This window comes from Python bivittatus, unplaced genomic scaffold (assembly GCF_059951505.1).
Source record: "Python bivittatus isolate LINGU-HERP-01145 unplaced genomic scaffold, Pbiv_v1 ctg000020_np1212, whole genome shotgun sequence".
Classification (NCBI taxonomy): Eukaryota; Metazoa; Chordata; class Lepidosauria; order Squamata; family Pythonidae; genus Python; species Python bivittatus.
Window position 1 is genome coordinate 15,260,260 of NW_028277030.1, and position 22,329 is coordinate 15,282,588.

The 22,329-nt window shown below is 43.7% G+C and overlaps 1 protein-coding gene across 2 annotated transcripts; it reads right to left on the minus strand.

The window, feature by feature from the left end:
• Positions 1-4,134: 4,134 nt before the first annotated feature.
• Positions 4,135-18,698, minus strand: BMP2 (bone morphogenetic protein 2). 2 transcript variants are annotated; one of them, XM_088134762.1, is made up of 3 exons: positions 17,624-18,698; positions 14,735-15,090; positions 4,135-6,538 (listed from the first exon to the last, which is right to left on the minus strand). In XM_088134762.1, exons 2-3 carry the CDS (start codon positions 15,084-15,086, stop codon positions 5,694-5,696), a joined length of 1,197 nt encoding a protein of 398 aa, XP_087990888.1. In that variant the 5' UTR covers positions 15,087-15,090; positions 17,624-18,698; the 3' UTR covers positions 4,135-5,693. The 2 variants fall into 2 exon arrangements, with proteins under 2 accessions (XP_087990888.1, XP_007427091.1); XM_007427029.4 differs by having other exon boundaries at positions 4,136-6,538; positions 17,537-18,698.
• Between the last annotated feature and the right edge of the window lie 3,631 nt (positions 18,699-22,329).

The following is a 22,329-nucleotide window of genomic DNA, read 5'->3' on the forward strand; positions in this document are numbered from 1 at the left end:
GATTATTGTTCTAAATGACAGCAATTATTTCCTAATCTTCCACTATCCACAAATATCAGCACATGCACCTTTTATGCAATTATGTGCCCTTTTCTTGCCTTCTACTTCTTTGGGTGATGGATAGATATGCAGGTATAATACATACCATATCAGTGTTAAGACTTTTGCTGTTATTGTCAGTAGCAATATTTGCTGTATTGCAATTATTTTCTGAAAAATAGAATGGCTGTTTTGCTCTCTTACCTTGGAGTAAAACTGGACATAATGTGGTTTCAATAATCCACTTGCAAACTAGTTCAGAAGCATAGAAAGTAATTCATTTTAGCTAAGCAACTGCATCTTTGACTTTTTTCTCCCCTCATTTACATGTTTCTATAATATATTACAATACTGTGCTCCGCTGCCATGCAACCACTTCAGAAATAGAAAATGGTACAAAAAGGAAGAGAAGAATGTGAGTTGAAAAGCATTCTGTCCTGTGAATATCTGGAGTGTTTGCACATAGCTGAAATAAAGCTACTTTGTTGGCAGAATCAGAAAAGTAATGAAAAGTATGTGTAGGATCAGAAAGGTTTATGCTCATAAGCAATGAAAACAAACTATTAAGCCAGACCGACATTGCTAGGAAGTGTTCCTGAAACTCTGGAGTAACTGTGTGCAGAGTTTTCATAATGGGTATTTGGAAGCAAAGTTTAACATCAGCCTAAAAGAAAGTAACTGAAAGATGAATGCCAAATGTTGCAAATACTTACTAGCAGTTTCTTAGCAATTAACACTTTAAAATGAACACCAGATCAGCAATTAATCTCTTCTGATTCATATTGAGAACGTGTAACCCAGATTAGCTGCCTTTTCAAAGAAGGTTCTAAAGGAGCAACTCTTGTATCCGGAGCTTACAATCACTTCTCAAGAGCAAAAGCCTATAGAGAAATGTGCTAGCAGAACTGGATGGCAAAAGGAATGCTATAAACTTGTTTCACAAGTGCAAGCAGGAAAGACTTGGTTTGTAAATGGTTACCAGCTCACTGCTGCATTAAAAATGGCAACAGAGCCTGCTTTTTTATGTCTCCTCCTCATGCCTTGATACTTCCACCAACTGCCTTTTACCCAGCTGAAGTTGCCATGGACTTGGGTGATGCCCACTTCCACCCCTTACAATATGGCAGCAAATTAGACTGATTTTAAAGCTACATGTCGCAGACCAATGGGAATATGAGAAGAAGTCACAGCTGGCACCTATTCTTCAGGTGAAATAGCCTCACTTATCAGGGATCTCAAGAACTGATAAGCAGTGGAAGGAATTGCTCTGGGATATTGTTCTATCTCTCCTACATTTTAAAAGATAGTCTGATTTATGTACATACAGCAGTAGCTGCAAATGAAGAGACTGATTTTGGGTGTGTGTATGTTTGTGTTTTAAACCCTTCTAATGGCCTTTTACTCATATAAAAGAACACGATTGATAAGAACAGGCTGAGGATAGGCAAAAATGTAGTAAACACAATAAAAAGGAAAGCTATTAATTCAGTGCCTGCACACAGATATCATAGAATCAGGACATTCTTGAGTGTTTGGGGCAGAGTTTCAGAGGCAGGGATTCAAACTGGTGCATATGTGTGGAATGGGAAATAGGAAATTAGCAATGCATTTAATGTCCATTTGAATGATGGTACCTATGTAAAGGCCCTGAAATAGAATCAAATTTCACCATGCAGTTTCATAGGACTGATGTTCAAAAATAAGCATCTCATCAACTGAACACCAAACAACCTGACATCCAAACTTCTGCATTTCCATCTATTATTTTCTTCTACTGTTCCCAACGTCAAGCTCTACTTCACCAGAAGGTTTAGTTGTTGCATCCATAGAATTTTGCTTGGTCCAGAATGGGCTAAACACTATGAATGATTTCACAGCATTGCCTTTGGAAGAAACTCCACGTTTCAAGAAATAGATGGGGAAAATGGCACATTGGTCTCTTTGGAAAACTGAACTCAATTGGAATTCAGCAGTTTTTGCTTCTTAATACTGGCAATCCAGGGCAGAAATGGATAGGTGTGACTACATATGATAAAATGCACATTTTGTGTACAAATTGGCCATTGTGGTAGTGAAGTGGTTGTGTATCTCTGCCACTGAAGTCTACATGTCATTTTTAATATCCTCTCACAAATATTTCTGAAAGGAATTGAGATGTAATAATTTGAGCTCTGGGCTGACAGTGGAGGAATCAGATATTCTTTTTCCCATCTTGGTGGTGAAGCCTGGCTGATTTTCCAGAAGTAGAAAATGAGCCCCTAGTGCATTAACATTTGAAGCTTCTTCTTAAAATACAGTTTCCTGTGGAGAAGTAGATACAGCGTTATGCAACTTCATCTATATCTTATCAAAGAAAGGAAACAGCCCAAACCTGCCCCACCAAAAATGTATGAGATACTTTAGCTGAAAAGTGTCAGACCACTCAAGGGCATTACCTGCTGAATTTCTGTGACAAAAATTATGAACATTGCATATAAAGCTATCTGAAAAACAGAAATGCAGAGATACAGATCTTATATCTTCCTCTCTCATTGGCTATCATGAATGTTTTGTAAACTTGATTTGCAATTTTTGTCAGAATATTTTATTTATGTTGGTCAAGCCAGGTTTTTATGTAGGTCAAGCCAGGTTTTGGCACAAAATTGAGAGCTGGACTGAAATTCCTACTCAGTCAGAAAGCTTATTAGATAACATTGAGTGTCTTGCCTTACCTACCTCACAGGGTGTTGTGAGAATAAAAGAATAACTATGTACACTGTCAACCTCTGTACAGGTAAGGAAGGATATTAATGGAGGAAACATGTAAAGAAATGATGAAAAATGCCTTTCACTCAGTTTCCTTTCCTTCTGCATAGACAATATGATTCAAATACAACTAAAACTGAGTTTGGAGAAGACCAAACTGAGATATCATTAAGGATATGTTTGCGAGCAAATACCCAATGATCTGCTTTCAGATAGTCAGGCCTGAGCTATAGTGATAAAAGCAGCAAAGCATCTTTATCTCCCCTCTCTTATCGTATCAGCAGGCTGTCATCCAGCAGTCTTGTTTAGGGTGGCATATTGGCTTTTGGAAAGAAGCCAGGATCAAGAGCTCTTGCCTGGCAGCACAACACTTTGCTGACCAAGTCACTTAGATTTGCTATGGTCTTGATTCTACATGGCCAGAGCCCAGGGAGAGGCCAGAGTGCCATCTTGCCAGGTTACCTTGGACTCCTTTGGGCCTGTCCCCGCTCATGAAGTGGATGGGGTGTTTTCTAGCACATCCTCTGCCTCCTGCAGGCTGGATCCTTGCCCTTCCGAGCTCCTGTGGATGGCCAGGGAGGAGAGTGTTACCTGGATCTGGGAAGTAGTCAGTGTCTCATCGCAGGAGGGGGTGTGGCTGGCAGCCTTGAAAGAAGCTGAGGTGCCCCCCTCCTTAAAGGGTCCTCCAGGGATCCAGAGGTAGTGGTTAACTACCACCCAGGCTCCAACTCTTCAGAGAAGTTTGTTAAAACAAGGGTGGGGGACCATGAAGCATCCTACAGGAAAGAGATTATCTGGACTCTTTCCCATCAGGGTTCAGACCCAGACATGGGACAGAGATGACAATGGTTGATCTAATGGAGTACCTTTCTTGCGAGCTGGACTGGAGCACATCCATCCTGCTCCTCTTAGACCTCTCAGCGGCCTTTGATAGATACCATCAACCATGGACTGCCTGTGGGGGTTGGAGGCCCTGCAGTGCCCTGGTCCTGCACCCTCCTCAGAAGCCAGTTCCAGCTGCTGGGAGTAGCACCTGCTTCTCTGTGGGGTGCCAGAAGGGTCACCTCTGCTTCCCCGCCCCCATTTAATAGCTACACGAAACTGCTGCGTGAGGTCATAAATTGGCTTGGGATACAGTATCAGCAGAATTTTTTTTTTACCGTGGACATTTTAAATGTACGTATATATCTGTGAACCACTGAAAGACCTGAACTGAAGTGCAGCGGGATATACCGTATTTTTCCGACAATAAGACGCCCCCATGTACAAGACCGACAAGACTTTTCCAACCCAAAATTAAGAAATCAGTATTTTAAAGATAGTGCAGAACACACTTTTATTTAGTAATTAGGTAACTTTGACCTGATACACTCGGTGGGAGGAGGTCCAAACCGTCTCTCTGCAGCTCTATTTCCATGCTCTTTTGCATAACTGATTACATTCAAGCACGAGTGAAACTGCCGATAGCTTGTCTCTGCAAACAGCCTTCCTCCAATTGGTTTGTTCAGCATCAGCTGACGTCAGTTACATCAGGCTCGTGATTGGAGGAAGTCTGTTTGGGAGACAAGCTATTTCACTCGTGATTGGAGGCTAGCAATAGGAGGACGCCTCTCTGCAGAAACAAAGTATGGGCAGTTTTGCAACCGCGCGATTCTCGGCTGACTTCCTTGAATAAGACGCCCTTCAGTTTTTAGGGTAAGGATTTTAGAAAAAAGTATCATCTTATAGTCAGAAAAATACGGTAAATGTAATAAATAATATGCAAGCCAATGTATAGTAGTGTCTTTTTACAGGAACGTGGCATACAGGTATGAAAATGGGGAAGGATCTGATATTACAGAGTGAAGCTCGATCTCTCTCGGGAAACCATGGTTTAGGAACACCGTATTCTCATGTCTCCCCCCCCCCGCCCCCCGTAGATGCTGCATTGCACATATTTTGCCTCCCAAGGTGGGAACGGCGTGCCTGGTTTCCCCCTCAGGACGCTCTGCCTCAGTAACAGAACGCGCCCCCTCTTCGCAACTGTTAGGAAAGGTGAATAGGAAGAAGCTTTGGAAAACGGAGGAAATCTGGTCTTTTATTATTTGGCCAGGACAATGGATTCCAATGGACAGACGCCTTCAAAGGGGAGGAACAGCATCAACAGCTTGCTTTTCGGTAGGTGCTGGGAAGAAGCGAAGGGAGAGAGACGTTTCCTGGCGGCCCAGTTGGGGCCTAAGGCAGGAACGGGCCTCCCTCCATTTGCTGGGCAAAGCCTGGTTCTGTCGAGCGCGTGGTCGTTTCTCACAGCCTGGACAGCCCACCTTGCAGCATTCCTGAGACTTGTACAATATAATCTTGAGTCAGCAGGGTGGGTTAGCCCCTTTTCATTGGGTTTACACTTGTGACCTTAACAGTAGAACTGCAAAAAGCAAAATGGGATATATGCATCTTTGCCATAACAGCCCTTCTGCGTTTCAACTTAAATACACACAACTGAAAACAGCTACCATTCATTTTAAATTATGTACAAACCCTATATATTTTTTCTTCTGCTGCTGGTTTTGGATTACACATATAAATACAAATGAGCTATTCTTCTAAAAAGTGGTTATAATAGTAAATAAATACAATATAAGAATCTGACCTTTATACTTCATGTGCTGTGGGAAAGGGGGAGGGTTAAACCCATATAAAATGTACAACTAAAATATGTTTAAAAATCTTTAAAAGGAATAATTCTCTGATTAAAATATCTTTCCTCACTTTTTTCTGTAGACATAAATAGATTTTCAAAATAGATGTGTTTAATTCTCCATATCATAACATAAATAAGGTCTTCATTGGGAAATATTAAAGTGTCAAGTTGTGTGTGTGTGTGTGTGTGTGTCTTTTTCTGTTCCATTTGTCCCTTTAATTTTGCTGCTGCATCAGCGGCACCCACAACCTTCCACAACCATGTCCTGATAGTTCTTTAGTACCACCTTTTCATTCTCATCAAGGTAGAGCATTGAGATGGGACTCAGTTCTGTCGGCACACAGCAAGCTTTGGGAATTTTGGAGTTCACAGAATTGACCAGCGTCTGAACAATGGCATGGTTGGTGGAGTTCATATGATCTGCCAATGGGAAGGGGCAGTCTCCATGGCAATAGAAGGCACCGTAACCTGGGGGGGCCACAATCCAGTCATTCCACCCCACATCATTGAAATCCACATATAAAGGATGCCTTTTACAATTGGATTTATGGCGCTTGCGTGGCTTAGGTTTGGCCTGACGTTTCTCTCTCTTATGGAGTGGGTGGCCCACGCCATCATGCCCAAAGGTGACCAGTAAGGGTCTAATCCGAGACCAGCTAGCATCATCTTGATGCAATGACCTGCTGATCCTGACGTGTCTCTTGGAGACATTGCTGGCATTGTTCAAATGTACCACTTCTACCACAAAACCAAGATTAGGTTGTCCTTGCACAATCCACCTCATGATAGCTGGTGTGACATCAAACCGTTCCCATTTGCTGGCATTGTGATGCACCAAGCGGGTGTCCAGGAGGCTTGTGACAGGGTCCTGGGCGGCCTCTCGTTCTGATTTGAGAATTTCATAAATATTAATACGGTGATGAGAGCTGCCATTGTGTTCAGCGGCATCTTGGATGTGCTCCCGAAAAACCTGGAGCTCAGCTGAAGTGATAATCTCCCCATAAGGGATAGATGTTAAGTTAAAGAAGAAACGCCGAGATGTCTTCCCACTTCTTTCGGGAAGTTCTTCCAGTGTTTCTGATTGAAGGAGGAGAAAAGCAAAAGGACAATCAGTAATTTCGACCCCGCAGTAGAATGCCTGAGTTACCAACCTTAAACTTTCAAACAACCTTCACATAAACTGATACACATTTACACCCAGAATCTGGCCCTTGTCCTCCTCCTCAAGCAGTGGCGTGAAGCATAATATTATATTGCTCTGGTCGCTGTCCTGCATTTCAATCCCAACGGAGTGCATTTTGAATTCCAGGTGGTCGTAATAAGGGGGAAGAAATGTGAGGCATGGCTCTGGAATTCAAGGGCATTAAAGATTATTATTTTTTTAACACGGTGGTTAGCAGGGGCCCTGTGAGAGTAATTAAAAAGTGACTAAGGATCAAGGAAAGGGATTGCATTTCTGAGATTTCTTAAAAAAACAAACCACCCAGCTGCAGCTTTCATGTCAGTCTCCCCAAATCGGTTCCAAAAGCATTATGCCACAAGTTTCATAATTTACAAACCTTACCATCCAAAAGATTTTATCTTAATTACAGACAACTCTGCAAAGCACACCCAGTGATTTGACTCAAGAGGGCTCTGAATGAAAAGTATTTGGATGAATTTAGGCATTCACTTGGGGGGAACCTACACTGACCTAGCCCTTCCGTTCAATAAACACACGCAAAGGTCCAAGGAAAGTGTTGTGAACGTTCATTACAACAGATGCATCCTGTATTTATCAAGCCAGGCAAGTCTATCAGCCACATGGTTGTCTGTCTACTATTTGCTTACTACATACTGTGAACTTGGGGACACGCAGGAATACATGCTTCAGTGGCTAAAGAGCCTTCAGAGTTGCTGTGCAATTGTCTTAAGAAAGCATTTTATTCCCAATTTGTACAATATATATCCTTCTATGTTCTCCAACCCAGGTCTTTCCAAATGTTTTGGCGGGCAGCTCCCAGAATTTCAAGGAATTAGAGCAGAAGGCTTATCTACCTTCTCTACATAATCCTGGTTTCTCACCCATATTTTCATGATTAAAAAATAAATAAATCTGAACTAAGGTCATCCAACTTGTTAGCTTCACTGTGCAGACTGGGATACAAATCTCAAATATAAGTGAAACAAAGCGAGCCTAAGAATTAAAGCATATTTTCTTTTGGTTCTTTTTAAGGGGAAGTAAACTAAAAAGATGGAGCGCCAAGAGAAAGAGGTTATTAAAAAGAAAAACAGACCTAAGTTACATATCCATATATAGACAGACAGACCGACCAACCGCCCTCATGTGGAAGATGGAATCAAAAGTTGGGCTGAAACCGAACGAAGCATTCTTAAATATTTTATAGGGTGGGTTTTATTTATTTTAAAATTTCATCTCAAAAAAATGAATTACTATACAATAATTTAACCTTTACCTAACCTTTGACCTAACCAGGGTTAGAGCATAAACTTCCAATGGACTTCTTTCTTTTAAATTCTGAAATAATATGCAAGAACATGAGATTTTACAAAAAGGCAAAAAAGACAATTAGCATTTCTACTTCATGTACTCCAGAATCATCATTCCCATAAACATCTCTAGTTTAGGCTGGAAACAAGTCTTGTGCCCAGACCAATGAAGGAATTATAGAACAGCAAAACCAACACACACTGGGCTGGGTGGACACTTAGTTTTGTTTCAAACAGACTGAAATTAATGGGATTTAAGTGATTTAAGATTAGCCAAAGTATCATGGACTTCAGCAGATTGACTCTAAGCATAACTAAGCCTGGGTCCAACACATTTTTAATAACAGAGCTATAAATGTTACAACTATGACTAAGCTAGGCATAGTGCCAATTATTTAACTATCACATGCATTTATTTGGAATCATCAGCAACAGTAGAATGGCACGGGCAGTTTGGGGGGCATTGCAGTATGCTCATGTAACACCACTGCTCCATGATGTTTCTCAGTAGGTTTCTGGGTACAATTCAAGGTGCTGGTTGTCACCTTTGAAACCTTGCAAGGCACAAGTTATTTGCAGGTTTGCCTCTCTCAATTGTTTCTGCTTGTCCCACCAGATCCAGCAGAGTGGAATGCTCCAGTTCCCTTCTGTAAAGCTGTGTCATCTAATGGGGCCCAGGTGATGTGCCTTCTCAGTCAGGGCACCTGCCCTGCGGAGCAACATATCCCCAGAATATGGATGGCCCTGATCTTGTTAGCCTTTAGGATTGCCTTAAAAACCTGGCTCTTCCCCCAGGCACTGGGGATGAGATGTTACGTGAGCCCAACGTGTGGTTGAATGCAATATGCTGTATTTTGTGGGCCTCAGCATAATATATACTGTTTATATCAGTGTTTCTCAACCTTGGCGACTTTAAGAGGTGTGGACTTCAACTCCCAGAATTCCCCAGCCAGCCCCAGCTGGCTGGGGAATTCTGGGAGTTGAAGTCCACACCTCTTAAAGTCGCCAAGGTTGAGAAACACTGGTTTAGATGGTCCTACAGGTCCTACAGTCCTTTACATTTTTGTCTTTGGATTTTGGGGTTGGATTTGTTAGCTGCCTGGAGTTGTGAGAAGGAGATAAGCAGTCAAATGAATTGTTTGAATAAATAACTAAATAAACATTAACGTTATTGTAGCTACGGCAAGGTGGCCATCATTCAAAAACTTCATCTCCTTCAATGCCTGAAGAAATCACAGCTTCAGTTATGGCCATCTAATGCAATTTCAATAGAAATGTGCATTTACACTGCAGGACAGATAAGCAGGAACAAGAAGCAAATGTTTGCAAGCTTACTTTAGTTGGTTTATTTTGAACTCCGCTGGTTGTCGATTGCTATATCCCTTTGTATCAATGCCACATGCATGCTGGCACATGTTGCAATATTATCCTGTGCTCCTGGCCCTGCCACATCATGGGATGAAACACCTGCTTCGGGAGGCACCATGAGAGGCAGAAGGTGGGGGTAGATTAAAGGCAGACTTGCTAATTTCTGAATGGTAATATGAAGATATATTTCCAAAGCTGAATCTACTATAGGACCTTTGGGATCTGCCTCAGGGAATTAAGTCTCTCCAAGGGTGGGGACATGGGCTGGGACTACTTTCTTGTAAGCACTTTTAAAGTTGCCAGCCATCCAAAAGGAAGTAAAAAAAGCATTCCAAAATGTTCCCGGCCCTTTGAGTTTTAATCTGTGAACTTCACCCACCTTGAATCTTCGTGTCTTACCTCTTAAAGCCCCCCTGCCCCAGAAATCCTGTTGTTTCCTCACCCTGCCATTTAACAAACTTCCCTGACCTCCCCTTCCTTAGGGAAGCCCTTTTTCCACACTCCCCATTAGGCCTTTCTCAAAGTCTGGCCATCCATGACTCTGGATTTTTTCTTGCATTTGCTCTTGTCTTCACCACTTTCTCTGCCTTCAGCTTTCCCATTCCCACCCTGCCCAAGTCACAGCAACAGCTTACCCAGTGGCTAGGGAGGGGTCACCAGAACAACAAGCCATAGCCAGCTGCTGTTTACCTCTCATATGTGTTTGTAATCCCTGGGTTACCTTCACAGCCTATGATTTAGTTTTATAAATCCCAAATAATTCCATCCTAGGTATGTCATAGGTATGAGTTTGCCACATGTGCTCAAGGCAACTTATTTTCCTGTATATCTAAGTCCAGTCTAAATGTCCTACAAATGACCATGGAAACCTTTTTTAAAAACCAACACACTAAAAAAAAAAAAACACACCCCAATCTAACTTTGGTACTGTGTAATTACTGCTCCCTTTCCATCTATAATCCAAGAATTTAACAATCAGGGTTGTCATCTATGCCTGTTTTCTTAGGGGCAAAATCCACCAAGCTCTATGGTACTTACTTTTAACTCAGTTTGTATAAGGTTGTGTTGTCTTATGCTCCATTTCTCCACCCCACTGAAGTTTTATCTCATACCCTCAGTCTGCCCCAACTGATGCAACAATGCAGAGAGTTTTGCCACTGCTGAATGTAACAAGGATGGTTTTCATTAAATTAAAGTGCTGATCATTCAGAACTGACTCTCCAAGATCCTCAGTGATGGCTATAGCACAGCAGTTTCTCAGAAAGTTGATGACACTTGGCAATCCTACATTGCAGATACACAAGACTGTGTGGAAGGGGATCCCCTTTTGCAACACTGAATGGTAACATACCATAGTTAAACCAGGTTTGTACATAAGGCAGATCTTTGGGGCTATAAAAATCAAGGGAGTAAAAAGAGCACCACTGCTTTTGCCCACTGCAACCATCAGACGAGCAGGAACCCATACTTAAATTTCCTCTAAACATGCCTCTCTTCATATGTGCTTGCATAACATCTTCCATAGAGACTCTACAGTGCTGGAAGAGTCTGAGCTGGAAACAGAAACAGAATGGTATCCCAGAAAATAGTCTCCCAATAATAGGGCCCTGACTTTGGAAGTCTTTCCACAGGAGCATATCAGAAGCTACTTTATAACATCCTTTTTCTTTTCCTAGGTTTTCCTATCTAATCAAATCCTTCTGACTTTATTCTGCCTGCCCTCTTTAGAAATGTTGCTTTACATGTTGCTGTTAAAGTACTTTTATTGTATTTCTCTTTCAATACCCCATCTTCCTATCAGCCACCCTGAGAAGTTGCTTGAAGAAAGGGTAAACTTGTCATGAGTGGACTTCCAAAAATCACTGGATGGTAACTGCATTTCTAAACCAAGGTTCCCCAAAGGTTTTGGAAGACAATTACTATCTTACATAGGCAGCATAGGCAATTAACTCATTAGAAGGTTCAAATCCACTTTTCAAATCTAAAGCCCCACTCCCACCCCTCCAGCTTCTTGGAACAAAGCTGGGCTACAAAATCCTTAAGAATTAGGCAAATATTAGATGTGATTGAGTGTTAAAAGCCAACCCAAGACAGTTTTTAGTTGACAGCTTCAGCAGGAACACTGATGAACAGCGTAGCAATTTAGCAAGACATCTATACATTAAAAAAAAGGAGGGGGTAGGAAGAGGGCAAAAGCCATGTCTTCACAAAGGCTGGAAACTAGAGAATTTTAAATCTGCAGTGACCACATTTTTCAAGTTAAGTGTCTCATTCCCAAGGTTATTAAGGATAAATGATGAAATTCACAGGAATAAGGCTTAGTTGAGTGGTAGTAATTAAGTAAGTATATACACTTACTCAGAAGTAAATTCTGTGGAGTTTAGATGGACTTATTCCCAGGCAAAGGTGGATAAATCTGTAGTCTGAAATATGTATCAGTTTCCCCCTGAACCATGTGGATATGTAACTGTGCATTAAAATGCAATTTGGCACAAGTGGACAATGCAATATACATTCTCCCATTAATTAGTTTTATATTTATACGCAAAGCAGCGTAAACACAGCACAAGGTTAAATTACAACATTAACCTCTCACTGCATTAAGACTTGTTATTAGTTAGCATAATCAGTATAGCCACACCCCTTGTACACAAATTTAATTAAATCTAGAATACATATTTATGTGTGTGGGTTTTTTTCTCGGCCATACTAGCTTTATAACCTGTTCAGTCTGCTTTTTCCTTTACTTTTACAGTGAATCCAGGCCACTAATGTAAAAATGAACAGCTGTGCACTTGTAGTCTTTTGATTTGGTAATGGCTGCAGAAAACAGTGAATAAGTAGCTTCTGCAGGTGTACCTGTATTGCATTAGCACAGGTGTGGGTGGGATGAAATAAACTGAATAAGGAACCTGCAGGTTAGGGTTGGGCAAACTTTAAGGTTGCAGGAACTACCTTGTGTTTCAAGTAGAACCCCAAGATTGTCCACAAACCTAAGAAATGTAAGAAGATACACTTAGAATTAAAAAAATTAGCTTTGAGTGCCAGAACTGAACTTAAGATCAGCCCTCCCACACTCCTTGTTACCCCATAGCTTCTTAATTTCAGACAGTGGTGGGGAGTTGCTATCATGGTTAAGATGTTTATTAATACTCAGAGATCCTTGCTGACCTACTGTGGTTCATATAAGATCCATAAATTTAATTAGTTCCACTTCCTTCCCCACCCCTGCTACAGGTTGGAAATAACTAATCTTTTGCTTATGCTATTACTAGGCAGGTATTTTTATTAGATATATTAATTGGAGATGGTATTAAATAGCTATTTATATGCATCTGAACTAATTGCACAAATTGTGCCTAGAATCACAAACAGAAAGAATGAGATGTGTGACCATATAGAAAAGTTTGGATAGAAAAACAAAGAGCAGGGAGCTAAAAAAAATAATTGTTTGCAACATGAAGATCTAATATTTTACACCGTAGTGCTGTGGACAAGTTTGTTCAAGTTTTAAGAGCCTTAATATGCGCACTTTGCAGAACATTTTGGACAAGATGCCTTTAATTTAATAAAATAGACTAGTTCTAAAAGACAGTTAGAACTACCCTACTGCACAGGCAGTGTATTGCGTTAACTCACAATTGTTTTGCCTTTAGTAAATGTATATTTGCCTGTGGCTTTTAATCTCAGTAAGCCCCAGTTGCCTATGAAACCCAGGGGACAGCTGCTCTAAAACTTATCAAGCTTGCTTTCTAAAGGGCTTACCTTAGGTCTACACTAAATCAAAATTTAAACAGAAGACAAAGTCATAGCGGAGACAATACAATTGATTGTCAAACTGATCTCTCACGGGGATTAGATAGGGATTAGAAAACCTTCCAAGTGACCCTACAGCCAACTGTACATTCGATGGACTTTTCTTACTGCTTAGTCTCCAACAGTTCTCAGTGGAAACTAATTTGGATAGAATCTGTGCATGAAAATAAAGAAAAAGAAATCCACCTTCTTCATCTGCTATGGGTCAAGTAAAATAATTTCAAAAGAAAATTCATGCAAAGGCCTAGAACAATTACATCACTTGAATGAAAAGTATGCTCTCTACATGTTTAATGAAACACAACTTTCATTGTTGCTATGATTACTAGCTATTTATAGGGGAGAAAAATATGGCCTTCCTTCTACTCCTTTCCAGTTTTGCTCCAGGTTGTTTCATATAATCAATACACGCACATTTCCTTGAGCAAAATTCTGATCTTACCACAGCAGGCAAACTGGCCACCCACAATAAGCATGCGCAGAATAAAGCAAGGGTCTTCGTCTTTAAAAGGGACAGCAGAGCCCATCACCCTGAAACCTCATTTGCCTCAACTCAAGCATCTGCCACATGTCAATTCTTGAAAACTTAACTAAAAGTTGGTCGCAGTGCTTTTTAATTGTCAAACAAGTCACAATGATGCTTATTATCGTGAATGCTAGGGAGGGATGTATAACATGTCATGGTTCAGATATTATATTTTACAAGATTTCCACTTAGGATACTCAAATTAGCAGCAGGCAGTTTTGTAACCCTGCAGCAACAAGATTCCACTCTCGCTGCACAACTTGGGCACAACCAAGTCATCACAATTCTCTACGCTGCTTCAGACATATTGATGTCTATATGCCTGAAAGTTTCCAACACCAACTCAAGTTGACGTTTCCCACTGAAAGGTTATATAGAGAACAGAAAGCTAGGCCACATGTCCATGAACGCACGATTAAGGGTCTGGCACTGGTTTCAGGTGGGGTTTGAGAAAGCAGTGGCCCTATAGGTGTTGCTAAACTACAACTCCCAGCAGTCACAGCCTATAATGTGGGATGCTGGGGAGTGTGGCTCAGCACGATCTGGAAAGCCACAGATACCCCAACCCTGTTTTGGAACACCAGTTAATTTTACAAACCGCTGAAGCACATCTGTACTAAGGGCATAGAGGAGTTTGAGCAGAGATGATGTCAAAAAGGACAATTACATTTCATCTACTTGAATTTTCTAGTAATTTCTTGTTTCCTTTACACAGATGGGTAAAGGAAAGTTTTACATTTGAATGGGCCATTTTCAAATGGGCCAATTCAATGTGAGAGATGTGCTTAAATTTGAAAATTTAGGGATTTAATTGGTCTCCACTGCAGCACAGCACATGGATGGTCATCACTCAGTCAGGAAAAATATATACCTACAAGGAAGGGGCTTGCTATTGTTTAGATTGCAAGTATTGCTTTGCAAGTGAGTGAATAACAGGTCACAAGTGTCCACGCTGCCATAATATCTTGACAAAGCCAGAGCTGCAGGTTGCAATAATTCAAGTCAGAGCAATTTTAATTTTGATTGGATCAGGTTATTGAAGTGGGAGCTGAAAAACAACTTATTTTCCTTACCTTCATGATGAAAGCTCCTGACAGTATTGGCCCTGCTGCTCGCTTTCTCTAGACTATAGTCCATGGAAGTTGGCTTCTGACTCGTATGCAGATGGTAGAGCTCCAACATATAGGAAGGGATAATGGCATTCTTGGTTGGGGTGGGCCGCCGCTTAAGCCCAAACATATTGAGCAGACGCAGTTCAAATTCCCGCAGGATCTCTTCCGAGAGCTGCAGCGGAGCAGCCTGGCCCAAATCAGCACTGAATCTTCGCCGGTCGCCCACCTCAGGGATGAGGCTGGCAGAGCCCCCTAGCAGTGTGTGATAAAGCAGCAGCACTAGTAGAGAGCAGGTCCTGGCCACCATGGTCATCAACCTATTTATACAACACAAAGTCCAAAGAGGGAGTTAGACTCAAATGGAAGGAGGGGGGGCATGATCAATTCTATACTTCGGAGCACGCAGAAGGGCCAAGCCAAGACAACATTCCACGGACAGGTCCTCCTAGCAATATGTTCAACTGTGAACTATGTTCATGTTGCAAGCCACATGAAGTGAGAATTGTAATAAAAGTCTCCAACCTCCCTCCCCCCCACCAGTGGCCACTCCTTATCCAAACTGTATGATGAATTGGAGGTTCAATGGCACAGGCTTTCAAGGCTCCCTTAACACGCCACTCAGTTCTCTGCTGAAAGCTGGGGGGAAGAATACCATGGTCACAAACAAATTGGGGTGCCTTTCATAGCCTTAGCAGTAAGATCCCACCATGTTAATCCACGGCACAGACCGTATCAAGAGAAAACCAATTGCCAGATTGGCCAAAATGAGATTTGTAAAGCCAGACTGTGACTCCCAATTACTCAAGAGTAGATGTTCATTCCAGAGAGTAAAGAGAAATGAAATGATTAGGACAAGGACAATCCCCAAATATCTATAACTAGGGCTAAGGTAGTAGAATTTCCTGAAATAGGCAGATGCACACAGGTTGGCTGTTTCAAAGGACACAGGTTTGGAGTTTGCTTTTGGGGTTGGGAGTGGGGGGATATGATGGACTGCCAGCTTTGGGAACAAGCATCATATGACTGGTATCTTTGAGAGCAGCTTGGTAGCTTGTTCCAACAAGGAAAGACTATACCGTCTTGACTAGAAGGAAAACATGGCTTAGATTTTAGAGAGAAAATCAATAAAAAGGGAAGATAACTCACAGTTTAGTTATGAAGTAAACTTGAAAGAGGAGCATTATTAATGGAGAAAGGCCTGCAGTTCTGAACTGTAGTATAAATTTAGCAGGAAGAACTTCCCATCACTTAGGGAATCAGCACTGGATATAGGCACATACCAGTGAAAATCATGATTCTACTGATTAAAATATAGATTATAGACTGAAGTGGCAAAGACAGCATAAAATTAAGTATGCATAAACCAGCCTAAAAGTCAGTATGCATAATGTATCAGCTGTACATTAAAATGTGCAACTAACTGTGTGCATCATTGGGACTTGGTGTTCTGATAATGAAGTGTGCATATTAATCTTTACTGTGTTTTCTGCTTCTCGAGATAAAGGCAAACCATACTTAGTGGGTCTTCACGGAAACCTAACTTCGTCTCTTCCCTATGACTCCTCACCCTCCACGCCCTCTCCTGGACTGTAATGGCATTTGGTATAACATTGCTCAGCGCTTAAATTCATTCAAGGCTACAAGAGCCTAATGAAAACTGAATGGGTCTGTGCATGTCATCATTTGTGCACAGGTTACTTACTTTGCTTAAAACAGCAAGGGTTTACACGCAATTATTTTTATGATACAGTTTTAAAGACGGATGAATTGTTTCAGCTCTAGTGAAGGGTTTGAACACTTTATATTTACTCAAACGGGGTAACTAATCCTGGTGCAACCATTTGCAGCCTAGAGAGAGGGATTACACCCATTGGACAGGATTTGCAAAGGGAGGAGGAAAGCACAGGGCAATACTCAGAGGTGCAGAAAAAGGCCTGATGTCAAAGGCAGAAGAAACTAAGCACACACATGCACACCCAAGTCCCAAATGGAAGCACGTGTCAGGGGAAAGGGAGGGTTTCAGTGAGACACAGTAGCACTCCACCAGCATCAGATGAAGGGAAGAAATTAGGATGGGGAGGGGAGTCGGACAACTCAGCATCATGTATGGGGTATGTATAAAGAAAACAAATGACCCCATCTGGTGTTGGGGCCTCAACCCAGATATTTGCTGGAAACGTGTCCCAGGAAGATACACTGCAATAACTCAGAGTGGCTTTTATCAACTTGTGGTGCTCTCCAGATGGCTGGCAAATGATGCAAGTTATAGACCAACTTCTGGTACACCCAGACTGGGGAAGGTTGTTCAGGAGGATGCTGGACTACTATTAGATAGCACCCACCCAGGGACTTTGCTCTGTATGGTATTCCTCACATGCATCCTCCACCACCACCACCCCCAACCCTTGGGGTGCTTTAAGTGGCCGCTTCAGACACACACATTAAGGAACAAAAGGCCACCCTGGATGCAGCTTATCGAGAACTGGGGAAACAGATGCACAGACCAAGGTAATGCAGCGGTGAGAGGAACCTCTGAGGGCCCGTGGTCGCCTGAAATCCAGGACAGCTGGTCATTGTTTCTTTATTCAGAAAGGGTTTGGGGGAGCGCCGGAAGGGGAGAAGAAAGGGCCACCGACGTCACTGGAAAGGGGGGAGAAGCTGAGGCGGACAGTGCCCCCCGGAAGCTCCTTGGCAGGTGCTGCCTTCTGCCGCGCTCCTCTCCCGCCATCCCACCCTCCTCCGAGCTCCGCCACCCCCCGCTACCTTTTAGGATGCCGCCGATCGCCTAAGCAGCAGCAGCAGCAACGCACTCGGGCACGTCCATCGAGCCAGCCTCCACATCGAACTTGCCTGGCCGAGCGAGCGGCGTCCCGCGATTCCCTCGGCTCTCCGGCCCCGCCTCCCCCCGGCCCCGCGCTCTGCTCCGACAGCGGGATGGGATCGGGCGTCCCGGCCGCAGGGGAAAGGAGGCGCAGGACGTGGGGGGAGAAGAGACCGAGGCAGCGCGCGGCGAGGGGGGCTGGTCCAGGTCTTCTTCCCTCGGCACTTCGGAGCGGCCGAGAAAAAGCCGCGTTCGGGCGCGAGGCTGTCCGAGCTCCGGGGCCTCGCCTGGCTCTAGTGCCTCGTCCGCCACAATCCCAGCTCACTTTTCGGAGGAGAAAACATCCCGGCAGGGCTGGCTCGCTCACTCTAACCCGGGCGCGACCAGGAGCAGGAGAGGGGGGACGCGGCGGTGCCGCTTTGCTGTTTTCGCCCGGTGACCTTTTCCGACGTCCGCATCACTCCAGGCTTAAAGGGCGCTGTCCTGATGGAGAGTGCGGAGAAAGTGAACGCGCCGCCGGCGCCCTTCTCCAAGGCCCGGTCTGGCTGGAAAACATGTCTGCTCGCGAGTAGGCAGGCGAAGGTCTGGTACCAAGGAGGACTCCAGGAAAAAGTGAGAGTCGCGAGGGGCGTCAGGCTGCGCCCCGAGTCCAGGCCGACGAAGCACCAACACCCGCTTTTCACTCGGATGGGTGCCCGTAAATAAGAACAAGAGCCCTTCGCCTCCTTCGGCGGTAGCGGCGTTGAATTCCGGGCTGCCGCGGCTACCCCGTAACTCTCCACTTCACTTTTCCCTGCTCTGGGTCGCGCACATTCCTTCCCGGTTGCAAAGAGCAGCCCGCGGGGAGACCCAGCCTCGGCGGCGGCGGCCGCTTCTTCCTCCTCCTCCGCTCGCTGGTGCGGCTGCTGCAACGGGCACCCCGGCGCGCAGCGATGCTTCCCTTTCGGCTCCGCGTCCGCCTGCACTGGAAGCGGGCTTGAGGTGCTGCTGGTGAACTTCCCCCTTTTTGCTTTTGCTTGCTCCGCTTCTGCTGATGTCACGGCCGCCGGAGCTCGGGAGGCTCGCTCGCCAATCACAGTCGGGAAGCCTGGGTGAGACCGGGAGCCAAGAAGCCAGCCGCCGCTAGTGCTGCGAGGGAGCGCGGCGTGGCGGGCGGCTTTTTAAAGGGAACGCCGCCCCTTTTTAAACTTCCCCCCTCCTCCTCCGCCCAGCCTTACTCTTCTTTCCTTCTCTCCCCCAACTTTCCGGATAAGGTTGGGGAGAGGGAGAGGGAGAGGGAGAGGAAGGAAGGAAGGAAGGAAGGAAGGAAGGAAGGAAGGAAGGAAGGAAGGAAGGAAGGAAGGAGGCGCTGCTGCCGCTTCTGAGGTTAGCTTGTGCTGCCAAAACTTACTTCTTTTAACATGCAACCCCACTCTGGGGAAGAACGCGGTGCTGTCTATTTCTCTGCGGTGAACAGCCGCAGCGCCCCTGCTCGGCGGCTATTTCAAAGCGGGGGGCGGTTGTTCAACGCTTGTTCTAAGCGGGGGGGGGGATTGGTTTCCCCTCAGGCCCTTCTGCCAGAGCTGAGATCTGCCAGGACGATCCGTGGATCTTGGCCGTGGGGGCGGGGCTGGGGCGAGTCGATCGCGGCGGCTCCGGGTTCCCGGGTGGAAGAGCCCAATGCGCGGAAATCAAGTCCGCGGGTAGTTTAGGCGCGGCTAATGGGCTGTAATCGCGCAGTGCGATGCTATGCCTGTTTCCTGAGACAGGAATCCTGCAGAGGTTTCTTTCGGGAAGAAAACAAGGTGGTCAGTCTCAGCTTCTCGAAGAAAGGTTGGTGTTTGCCGGAGCGTTCAGGTTGAAGCCTGCTCCCTTCTCCGCAGGAAAGTTTGACTTCGGACGAGCGCGACTGAAGGCTTGGTGCGGCGGACTCGGGCTAAAGGGCCGGCCCACCAAGATCTATTATGCTGGCATTCGTCTATGAAGAAAGAGAAAGAAGTTCACCAATTATGCCCCCACAAATAGGATTAGCTTCCAGCGGTGGGATTTATAAGTTTTACTCACTTTAAGGGTGTGAAGGTCAAAGTAGGAGACTCGTACCCTTTTTTAAAAGAGCTCAAGGACAGCCTTTTTTTTTTTTTAGATATTCACCTGTATGCCTTTTTTTTTTTTTTCTCCTGAGCTAAAAAACAAGAATCCTCCAGCAGCTGGTTCTCCCCTTCTAAATGAAAAGATCTTCAGTTTTGGAATCTTGCCCAGAGTTGCCCTGATTGGAGCAGTTTACAAATATTGTACAATTAAAAATAAAAATGGCTAATTATAAATTGGCAATGCAGCATCAGGATGGTTTCAAGCTGTTCCCCTTCTCACAGCTGAGGTTAACCTGACAGTTTTTCACGTCTGTCCGAAATGCTTTTGTTGGTATGTGGTGGGGGATGGAAACTCTAGCCTAACACGTCTGGAGGGGGAGATTAATTTATCACATAGTCTATTTTATCCTCACAATCATTCTGTTATGAAGAGGAAAGGAAATGATTTGCCAAAGAATGAACATCTGATGCCAGGGCTAAGTAAGACAAGGCTGGAAGCAATCCATCTCTGGTCAGAGCCCAGTATCCTACCCAATAGAATTAAGATTGACTTCATTTTCTGGAGGAAGTACATATTTATTATTTTTTGCAAGCAATAAATATTTTCTGCAAACAATTTCAGAATTCCAGCTTGTCCCATGAGTGGCATTTTTATTCCCCCTTCTTTTTCCTATTTTGTTCAGTGAGTCCTACTGCATTCTATGGTGCTTATTCCCAAGCAAGTGGGCCTAGAACTCAGGACTGGCCCATTTTGCTGCTTGAAACTCAGGGTGCCTCCCTTCCACATAAAGGGGTGAACTGGACTGGCCATTAAATGTTATTTCCACATTCACGATGGATCAGGGGGTTTCCCTGCAGCCGAAGGCTACTAGAGTGATTGACACAGATTCTGTCAGACAGTCTATCCTCCGGCAATGGTAAATGGCAGGGGTGGTCAGAATTAATGGTAACAGCACCTGTTGCTCCCCAGCATTTGTTACTGAACCCCCTGACTAACCATTCCTTTGCCCCTTGGCCAAGGCCAGCCCTGATAGCATTGCAGCCTTAGTTGTGACAGTCATTATGGATTTGGCAATGCAGTTACACTTGCTTCTTAAGCATGTGACCCCTGCAAATAGCAATATGTAGTAGAGAAGACCCATCCATTATGGTGTTCTTGAGAAAGGACTTTGAGGCAAGGCCCCAGGAGGCTCCTCAGATCTAAAAAGGCTGGAACAGCAGATTTTAAAAGAAGTGAAGCTGTTTGACAGGGAAAGGTGGGGCGGGGGGGAGGTGTGTGTTTGTAAGCAGCAAATCCAGAGTTTAAAATAACTTAATTGCACCTCAATTCTAAGGATTCCACCGCTGGACATCACAAATCACTTATCTGACATGGTTTTGTTAGAGAAACCCTGGCTGTAAAAGTGAGTCAGACATTTCAATATAGAAATACAAGATGGATCAGTCAAAGTTGTGTGCTGCATCAGAGATGCTGAGAAGATAGCAAGAACATTTGCATGACCCAGTGTGTAGAATTACTATAACCCAATTTCCCATGACCCCTCTACTGGTGAGGTTTGCACAACCTATTATACAGTACTAAAATGGAGTTAGCTAGTTGTGGTTCAGTATATTAGTGTAAATGCAACCATACACCACACATGGATGCCTCATTTAGCTCTTTTGTAATTGGTCATTATTACTTAAACGATTTACTAGACCAAGGACATCCAATGGATTCATTTTAACTCAGTTTTTCAAGGCTGAAGAATATTCTTGGGCCATGCTTGTTCTCTGGCCCATATCAGATGGTTTTCTTACCTTTTACCCTTTTGCCAGTTATATTTTCCAGGATTACTGCATTAGATGCTATTTTGAAAATTGATCTACACAATTTATTTTAACACCATCCCCCTATCTATATATTAGTGTCAAAGCAGAGTCATAGGACTAGTCTTTCTGTGATTTCTGTGATTTCTGTGAAATCCACATGGGATCTGCAACAGTGTACTTTTAGATCAGTTTTCCCTAACCTGGGGATGATCTGACCTACCTGGGGGGGAACCTTCAGTGCAGAAGTATATTGTGTCTTATGCTCAACGGTCCATTATTCACTGCACTTTTTTGTGGAAGGGGGCAGAGTCTTGCCTTGTGAGGCTTTCATTTTTCCAACCAACAGTCAATGAAAACTGGTTAGGTTTTGTTCTGGCTTTTTAGGACAAAGGCCATCATCACCCCTCTCAATGGTTTACAACAGGATTCTGCAGAGGAGAAGGGGAACAGCAGCTTCACACTTCCTATAACTGGTGGAAAAGCCTTTCTGTATTCCTTCTAACTTACTAAACATGAAAAATGGCAGAGATCTGAAAAGATTGTGCCCTTTTGTGAATATGGCTGTTGTCGTTTGTGTTTTCCATTTGTTTGGTTGTTTCACATTTTCCATTCCAGGATACAAAACTTATATTTTATCATGTTTTCTTTTAATTTAGAAATGGCTGCCCTCTTGTGGTAGAAGATGCTAGAACATCTCTGTGGAAAGTAAAGTCCCAATTAGAAACACTTAAAAACAGTTTACTGTTGGTTAATAAATTTTTAAGCTGACTTTCTCCTGTATACCTGAAACTATACCTGAAATCATTGTAACTGTAATACTTCAAAGTATAAACTCCTGACATGAAATCTTGCAA